The sequence below is a fragment of the Rhinopithecus bieti genome, unplaced genomic scaffold (assembly GCF_001698545.2).
Source record: "Rhinopithecus bieti isolate Rb0 unplaced genomic scaffold, ASM169854v2 scaffold_1618, whole genome shotgun sequence".
NCBI classification, from domain to species: Eukaryota; Metazoa; Chordata; class Mammalia; order Primates; family Cercopithecidae; genus Rhinopithecus; species Rhinopithecus bieti.
The window spans coordinates 4,310,294-4,319,558 of NW_016803937.1; the positions used below are offsets into that span (position 1 = coordinate 4,310,294).

Genomic DNA, 9,265 nt, shown 5'->3' on the forward strand with positions numbered 1-9,265 from the left:
CAGGAGGCGGAGCTTGCAGTGAGCTGAGATCCGGCCACTGTACTCCAGCTTGGGCAACAGAGTGAGACTCCGTCTCAAAAAAAACAAAACAAAAAAACCCAAAAACCTAGCCGGGCGAGGTGGCAGGCCCCTGTAGTCCCAGCTACTCGGGAGGCTGAGGCAGGAGAATGGCGTAAACCCGGGGGGCGGAGCTTGCAGTGAGCTGAGATCTAGCCACTGCACTCCAGCCTGGGCGACAGAGCGAGACTCCGTCTCAAAAAAAAAAAAAGAAAAAAGAAAAAGGCCAGCTTTGCAGCCAAACCCACGTTTATATTCCTGCCCACTACTGACCAGCCCAGGCAGATCCCCCTCATCAGCCTCAACAGCCCTGATACTGCCACCTTGAGTGACAGCCTGTGGCATGTGTGTGCCACACCGGAGGCTGGCTGATGGCAGCTCCTTTTTTTTTTTTTTTTTTTTTTTTGAGACGGAGACTCATTCTGTCCCCCAGGCTGGAGTGCAGTGGCGAGATCTCAGCTCACTGCAAGCTCTGCCTCCTGGGTTCACGCCATTCTCCTGCCTTAGCCTCCCAAGTAGCTGGTACTACAGGTGCCTGCGACCACGCCTGGCTAATTTTTTTTTTTTGTATTTTTAGTAGAGATGGGGTTTCACCATGTTAGCCAGGATGGTCTCGATCTCCTTACTGCGTGATCCACCCACTTCTGCCTCCCAAAGTGCTGGGATTACAGGCGTGAGCCACTCCACCCGGCCAGCAGCTCCTATTTTTATAATCATTGTCTGCTCCTGGCATGCCCGGGGCCCTGCATCACTGCCCAGAACGGCTGCTTAGGTCCCCTCCTCTGCAGGGACAGCCAGGTGAGGGGGATGGACAATACCATGACCAACGCCGAGAAGTACTTCGGGCAGTTCTGCTCGCTGCTGGCCGCCTACACGCGCAAGACGGCCCGGCTGCGGGACAAGGCAGACCAGCTGGTCAAGCAGCTCATCGACTTTGCCAACTCCGAGAACCCCGAGCTGCGGGCCACCATGAGGGGCTTCGCCGAGGACCTGGCCAAAGTGCAGGATTACCGGCAGGCCCAGGTGAGTGCTGCCGGCCTGGGTCTGGGATGCTGAGGGGCACCCGGGCTCCAATGCCAAGGTCAGGCCTGACGGCTGCAGGAGCCCTGCTGTGGCCACAGCCAATGGGTGTGTCTCCAGAGACATCCACCTAGGGTGGACATTTACACCCTTTCCAGGGTCACGCCTCTGCCTGCAGGATTGAGAGCCCAGGAGGCTTTGCTGAGTCGGACGAAGGCCCCACAAAGCAAGGAAACCCAGGAGGCCGGCCCTGGGGCTCCATGAAGCCCTGAATGAGACACATCCAGGGGCTATGAGGGCCTCGAGAAGGAACAGAAACCCTGGTGGGGAGTCAGGGGCAAGGAGGCTGCAGGGTGTTTAGGAAATAATTAAAAATAGAAATTCCTGCCAGCCCGGAAAAATCCTCACCATGAATTGCAGAAAAGAATCAAAAAGGGCCAGGTGCAGTGGCTCACACCTGTAATCCCAGCACTCGGGAGGCCTAGGTGGACAGATCGCCTGAGCCCAGGAGTTCAAGATCAGCCTGGGCAACATAGCAAGACCCCATCTCTTAAAAAATAAAAATAAAAAAATTAGCACCTGTGGTCCCAGCTACTCAGAAGGCTGAGATAGGAGGATCATTTGAGCCTGGAAGGTTGAGGCTGGAGCCATGATTGTGCCTCTGCACTCCAGCCTGGGAGACAGTACGAGACTTTGACTCAAAAAAATACCAAAAAACAAAGAACAGAACAGCTTTAAACCAGATAGCAACGCATGTCACGGGCAATCCAAGAAAGATCGTGCAGACAGAAAAGGCACTGTCTTCTCCAGGCAGGCAGACACAGCCCACGGTGCCCATGTTCTCAAGACAGATGACGACAGTCCCCCAGTAAGAGGCCTTGACAACCCCATTTCTCACCAATACATCCTAATTTCACCTGGTAATGGGGTGGCCACCTGTGCTAGCTGATTATCTTTGTTTATTTTATTTAAAACATTTTTTAAGAGGCAGGGTTTTGCCATGCGGCCCAGGCTGGTCTTGAACTCCTGGGTTCAAGCCAACCTCTCACCTCGGCCTCCCAAAGTGCTGGGATTACACATGTGAGCCACCATGCCTGGCCTAGTTAATTACCTTTAACCAAAGGAAAAATAAAATTTCTCACGGCTCTGTGACAAGCAGGTGGCAGAGCTCGGAGCCAGGAGTCTACGCCAAATTCCCACGGAGATCGGAGGAAGACCAGGACACCAGGAGCCTGCCTCTTCCTTGATGGTTACGCGTTCACAGAGATGGCTCCTGGCCCTCACAAAGACATTCCCGATTGTACAACGGGCAAGAGGCTGCTATAGTTTTTTGTTTTTTGTTTTTTGAGATGGAGTCTCACTCTATTGCCCAGGCTGGAGTGAAGTGCCGTGATCTCGGCTCACTGCAACCTCCAGCCTTGCAGGTTCAAGCGATTCTCCTGCCTCAGCCTCCCAAGTAGCTGGGACTACAGGCGTGCACCACCATGCCCAGCTACTTTTTTGTATTTTTAGTAGAGATGGGGTTTCACCATGTTGGCCAGGCTGGTCTTGAGCTCCTGACCTCAGGTGATCTGCCGGCCTCGGCCTCCCAAAGTGCTAGGATTACAGGCATGAGCCACCGCACCCAGCCCTGCTGTGACTCTCAATAAAAGTCTTGTCCCCAAAGCGAGGCTCAATTTTCTCATCTGCAAAGTGGGTTTGTCATTGCCACCCTGTGTGGCAGTTGGGAGACGGGGCCAAGGCTGTCATGTAGAGGGACTGAGCACACACCAGGAGCCTGTCCTGCCCTCCCCAGTAATGACACTCCCTGAGTTCTGGGCCAGGCACCATCTTCCTACTGTTCTGAAACCCTGGTGGGTGCACCCATGACCTCATTTGACAGGTGAAGAAATGAGGCTTCGAGAGATCGAATTCGTTGCTGGAGCCCTCAGGAGGCAGAGCCAGGCCCTGAGCCCAGGCTCAGTGCCTCCAATATACTGGGAAAAGGGAGGACACCTCATGCTCCCCCCTCCCCACCCCACAGCTCTGGACACGCGGCTCCTGGGTGCAGGCTGCACTTTATATGCCCAGGCTGGAGGCAGGCAGCACCCTGTGCCCTTCACTCAGATCCCCTGGTGTCCCCACTCCCCCAGGTCGAGAGGCTGGAGACCAAGGTGGTCAACCCCCTGAAGCTCTACGGGGCACAGATCAAGCAGACACGGGTGAGCTGGGGCATCTTGGCGTGGGTGGCGTCCCCGTCTTGCCCTGTGGGATCCCAGGAAACAGCCTCCTCCTTTTCTGCAGGCTGAGATCAAGAAATTCAAACGTGTCCAAAGTCATGAGATCAAACAACTGGAAAAGCTGGAGAAACTGAGACAGAAGTCACCCTGGGATCGGCAAATGATCGCATCCTTCCCTGGAAGTGGGGCCTGGGGCTGCTGGGCCAGGGTGTCCACTCACACGCATGTCCTCTGGGGTTTGCTTTGCCTGGGCCCGCTGGGCAGGGGCTGCGAAGCGGGCGGACCACCCCGACGGGGCTGCCTGGGCTTAACTCGGTTCCTTAACACACGTTTTTCAGTCCCAGGTGAGTGTCACATGTCTGTCTGGGGCAGGCAGAATCACATGTAGGAAATACACCACCTCACAAAACGGCCAGGTAGGCTTTACCTGGGCAGAAGCAGGTGTGTGCAGGACCTTGTGCTCAGGACGGGAAAGCCAAAGGTACCGGTAAAAAGGGGCTCTGGGGGTCTGGAGACCTGGGCTCTGTCCCATCATTGACACCATCCACCAAGTCACTCCCTCCACGAGCCACGGCTTCCCCGCCAGTTACTTGTTTAATGCTCATATCAGGTGCGCACTACTAGCCTCATCCCCATTGTCTGCAGGAGAAAACCAGGGCTCACAGAGACGCAATTACGGGAGCTCATGGGGCACAGCAGGTGGAGGGGAGCCCGCACGCTCTCTGACGCGCTGTCCGGCCCCGTGGGAAAGATGCAGGGGACGGGAGGTAGGGTGAGAGCTGGAGGAGGGCTAGTCACCTCCGCTGTATGTCTAACTGATTTGTGACTGTGTGACCTCATCCAAAGAGTGCTCCCACTTCTTTTCGAGAGACAGAGTCTCGCGCTGTTGCCCAGGGTGGAGTGCAAGTGGCACAGTCTAGGCTCACTGCAACCTCCACCTCCAGGGTTCAAGCAATTCTGCCCCCTCAGTCTCCCCAGTAGCTGGGATTACAGGCGCCCACCACTGTGCCTGGCTAATTTTTATATTTTTACTAGAGACGGGGTTTTGCCACGTTGACCAGACTGGTCTTGAACTCCTGACCTCAGGCGATCCACCTGCCTCAGCCTTCCAAAGTGCTGGGATTACAGGCCCAGCCACAAAGAGTGCCCCTTAACGGAGCCAAGTCAGCGGTCCTCACCTGGGGCATTTCACTATCCGGGGATATTTCTGGCTCACGATTGGAGAGCTCTGCTAGAACGTGTTAAGTTTGTCGCACTGTGGTGAAAAATGGCCACAGACTCGCACCGTTCAGGAGGTTAGGGGTCCATTGTGGGCCCACTGGGCTACATCAAGGTGTGGAAAGGGCTGAGTTCCTTCTGGAAGTTCCAAGCAGAGTCTGTGCCCTCGCCTATTTCCAGCTTCCAGAGGCCACACACATCCTTTGGCTTGTGGCCCCTCCCCCGTCTTCAAGCTGGCAGCCTGCACCTTCCCTCTGTAGTCACGTCTCTCCTCTGACTCTCCTGCCCGCCACCCTCTTCTGCCTGTAATGGACCCTTGTAATTGCACTGGGTGTAGCGGATAATCCAGGATATTCTCCCACGGCAAGGATGGCTGATTAGCAACCTTCATTCCACCTGCTACCCTAACGCCTTTTGCTTTGGAAGGGGTGTATTGGCAGGTGCCAGGGATTAGGATGTAGCCATCTTTGGGGGCCATTATCCCACCTACCACCTGGCATCCAGTGGGGAGAGGCCAGGGATGCTGCTAAACCTCCCACAGTGTCCCGGACACTAGTGCCAAGTGTGGGGAGTCCTGACCTACACGAATGAGGGCCACAGCCCTGCTCGCTCACCTCCGGGTTCTATCCTGGCTCCTGCCTGGGTCACCCACTGTCTCTGCAACCCATTTGTTTGAGTGATAACAGCTTTCCCTTCTGTCCTGGGGGCTTCCTAGATGCGAATCCCCAGCTGTCTCTTCTCCGGCGTTTCACAAACATGAAGGTGGCATTAAGTCCCCATTTTAAAGAGGAATTTGAAGCTGAAAAAAGTGACTTGCCCAAGGTCACGCAGGCAGTTAGGTTGCAAATTTCAAATGCACCTCCAAGGTGTTCAACTCTAAAAGCTAGATTCTTGATGTCTGGGCTTGGTGTGGAGTAGGCGTCTATAGATGTTGATCAAAACAATGAAAGAGTTAATTAACTAAACGTGTTCCTCATGCAGAAGTTAATTATCAATGAACGTGGAGCACCTGTCATAAGCGTTCAGCAGGTGCCACTGTTTAAGTTTTACAACAGCTCTGCTAAGCAAGTCTCATTACTGTCCTCTGTTTACAAGCAAGGAAATTGAGGCTCAGAGAGGGTAAATGACTTGCCTGAGGTCACACAGCTAGCAAGCAGGTGTGTGTCACTCCAGTGACTGCTCCTTCAGCTGGGGTCCTACTCAGCCATTCCTTTGATGACCAAATTAGCAAGAGACGTCCCTTGAGGCAGGAGAGCTGACCTGAGAGAAGGGTTTAGAGACAGTGATTCAGAAAGGTGTCTAAGGGCCAGAAGCACCCCCATGACACTTTCTACCCCTTGTGTCCCTGACCAGGCAGAGACCAGAGTGCAGAGGGCCGCCATGGACTCCAGCCGCACCACTCTCCAGCTGGAGGAGACAGTGGATGCCTTCCAGAGGCAGAAGCTGAAGGACCTGCAGGTGAAGGTGGTCGGCCGGGATGGGAGGCGCTCTGGGCTGCCTGGTGTGTGTGTGCACGCACGTGTGTGCATGTGTCTATGTGCATGCATCAGTATGAGTGTGTGTGTGCGGGTCTGTGTACATGTGTGAGCATTGGCAGGTGTCAGTGAGATTGTGCTGACACAGGCTCATGGCACAGTTAATCCTGGCCACAGGGCACCACAGGCTGGTGCTCAAGGCAGCTGTCCCAGCGCAGCTGGAAGCCACTGGGTGGCCCCAGGTCCAGCTCCTAGCCAGGAAGAGTTTGTCTCCCTCCACACACACACGCTCCACTTCCTCTCCACACAGATTGCTGTAACCTCTTTTTCTCCTCACAGCTCCAAACCCCCTCCCAGAACAAGCCACGTTGAGGCCCAGCAGCTGGGTGTGGGTGCCTTCCTCCTGCCACCCAGATCCCCACCCCAGTGCCACAGAGCCCTGGGCCAGGGCCCCAGCTCTTACAAGAGGAGCTCAGAGAGGTGGGACTGGCTGGTCACAGAGATGCCTTCCCCAGCTCTCGAGCCCGCTCTAGTCCATTCTCCAAAGGTGCACGCCGCCTGGGGAGTTTTTTTTTTTTTAGATGGAGTCTCACTTGGTTGCCCAGGCTGGAGTGTAGTGGTGCAATTTCCACTTACTGCAACCTCCGCTTCCCGGGTTCAAGTGATTCTCCTGCCTCAGCCTCCCGAGCAGCTGGGATTACAGGCGTGTACCACCACGCCCGGCTAATTTTTGTATTTTTAGTAGGGATGGGGGGGTGGTCTCACCATGTTGGCCAGGCTGGTCTCGAATCCCTGATCTCAAGTGATCCACCTGCCTTGGCCTCCTAAAGTGCTGGGATTACAGGTGTGACCCATCGCGCCCACCCCAGGGATCTCTTAAAAGTCAGGTGCAATCCATCATCCCTGGGCTGCGCACCCTCTGGTGGCTCCCCTTGTTCTAAGGATTGGAACCAAAATCCCTTCAAGGCTCCTGAAACCCTGACCCAGCCCTGCAGCCTCATCCTGCCCGTGACACTCCAAGCTCCAGTGCACAGAGCCCACTCCTACCCGAGGCCTTTGCAGGGCTGTGCCTTGATCTGCATCCAGTCGGTGCCTCCTCCTCCTTCGGCTTCAACCTCATTCTTTGGGGGAAAGTCACCCAGACCCCAGACTGGTCAGGCCCCTTGTTTATACACCCTACTCTGCTTCCGCAGGGCTGCCATCCCAGTTGCAATGGTTAATTGTGTATTCAATTCACGCGTTACTTTAACAAGTGTGGAATGCACACCTGCTATGTGCCAGGTGCTGTGCCTGATGCTGGGGACATCATGCCCAAAAAACAAGGTCCCTGAGCTCACGGAGTTGACACTGTTGGGGTGGGAGGAGATGGACGGCTCATGTGGCCAGTGATGTGCTGTGTGCCGTCCATCACATTGGTCACATCGTGGAGCAGAGAAGCCTGTGAGGTTGCTGTGTAACACACTGCATGTCGGTGCCACAGGACAGGCCCCCTGCCAGGTCCCAGCCACCAGGGTCCAGGGCCTGGTACCTAGTGGGTATTCAGTAAATGCTTGTGGAATGAATCAATGAGTGAACGCCTACATGAACGAATGCACAAGGGAATGAAGTGTCAGTGATTAGTGCTCACGCTGTCTACGTGGCAAGGAGGACCTGAAACTGTCGGCAGACATTATTCAGCACCTGATGTGTTTGGGGCTGGATGGACGGCACCAGGGAGCATGGACCACATGGTTCTGCAGGTCAGGGGCCAACGGAAGCACAGTTTAAAAGTGGGCATGCTTTCAAGTTCTGGGATTAGACTTGTAAGAAATGTGAATCCAAACCATGCCTTGAAAGCCCTTCACATTCCAAAGGAGATAAAACAAGAACTTGAGCTAACCATCACCACCTGTCTTAGCCCATCCAGCCTGCGCCAACACAACACTTTAAGCTGGGTGATTTATAAACAACAGAAGTTTATTTCTCACCGTGTTGGAGCCTGGGGTGTCCAAGACCGAGGCTCCAGCAGATTCAGCATCCAAGGAGGGCCTGTTCCCCACGGCTGGTGCCTTCTATGCATCCGCATGTGGCAGAAGGGGCAGAAAAGCTCCCTCCGGTCTTTTTTACAAGGGCACTAATCCCATTCATGAAAGTGGAGCCCTCCTGTGGATCGCGAGGAGTTCGAGACCAGCCTGGTCAACATGGTGAAAGCCCATCTCTACTAAAAATACAAAAATTAGCTGGGTGTGGTGGCTCACATCTGTAATCCCAGCTACTCGGGAGGCTGAGGCAGGAGAATCGCTTGAACCTGGGAGGCGGGGATTGTAGTAAGCCGAGATCACACCACTGCACTCCAGCCTGGGTGACAGAGAGAGACTCCATCTCAAAAAAAAAAAAAAAAAAAAAGCCTCCTGTGAAAAGATCTCCAGGACCAATTGTTAGCAGGGGAAAAAGCAAGCTCAGAAGAGAGTGCAAAAGGGACAAGAGAAGAATATTGGCTTATCTAAGGAAACAAGGAGGGAACACACAAAAACTTCTGAACGTGATCTCAGGAGGTGGAGGGAAAATGAAAAAGGGAAAAGGATGGAGGATGTCGAGCAAGTCTCCTCAGTTGACATTTTGGCATAGTTTATATTTATTTATTTACTTATTTACTTACTTACATATGTACTTAGTAGAGACAGGGTTTTGCCATGTTGCCCAGGCTGGTCTTGAACTCCTGGGCTCAAGTGATCCTCCTGACTCCGCCTCCCAAAGTACTGAGATTACAGGCATGAGCCACTGGGCCTGACCAATAGTTTTGATTTTTGAAGCATGCAAATGTGTTCTCTCTCAAAGAAAAATAAATTTAAGATAACATGTCGAAACTTCCCACCGAGGGCCTGTCCCCACACGGACAGCTCCCCTCACCCCCATCCCATCTGCCTACATCCCAGGCTACCCTGGGCTCTCTTTCTCACTGTGATGCTTACCTTCTTTGATTCTTTGGGTTTCTCTCCCCACAGACATTTTTTTCTAATTTTGTAACTATTGAGATGGTTTTCCATGCCAAAGCGTTGGAGGTGTATTCTAGTGCCTTCCAGACCCTGGAGAAGTATGACCTGGAGAGGGATCTACAGGTGGGTCACAGACACCCCATTTCCTATTTGGTGGAGTGGGGCAGAGTTTCACTTTGGTTCTGTATTGATAGAAGCAGTTTTTGTTGGTAACGTTTCACACCCGTTCTTTTATTCTTTTTTTTTTTTTTTTTTTGAGATGGAGTCTCACTCTGTCGCCCAGGCTGGAGTGCAATGGGAC

The 9,265-nt window shown here is 53.7% G+C and overlaps 1 protein-coding gene across 1 annotated transcript in view; it reads left to right on the forward strand.

The window, feature by feature from the left end:
* The window catches only part of CIBAR2 (CBY1 interacting BAR domain containing 2), a 16,350-nt gene that overhangs the window by 2,219 nt on the left and 4,866 nt on the right, over positions 1 to 9,265 (forward strand). The window contains 6 exon segments of the mRNA XM_017859390.1: positions 846 to 1,080; positions 3,210 to 3,278; positions 3,361 to 3,462; positions 3,635 to 3,640; positions 5,868 to 5,972; positions 8,974 to 9,087. Of these exon segments, the coding sequence (XP_017714879.1) occupies positions 846 to 1,080; positions 3,210 to 3,278; positions 3,361 to 3,462; positions 3,635 to 3,640; positions 5,868 to 5,972; positions 8,974 to 9,087 (631 nt within the window).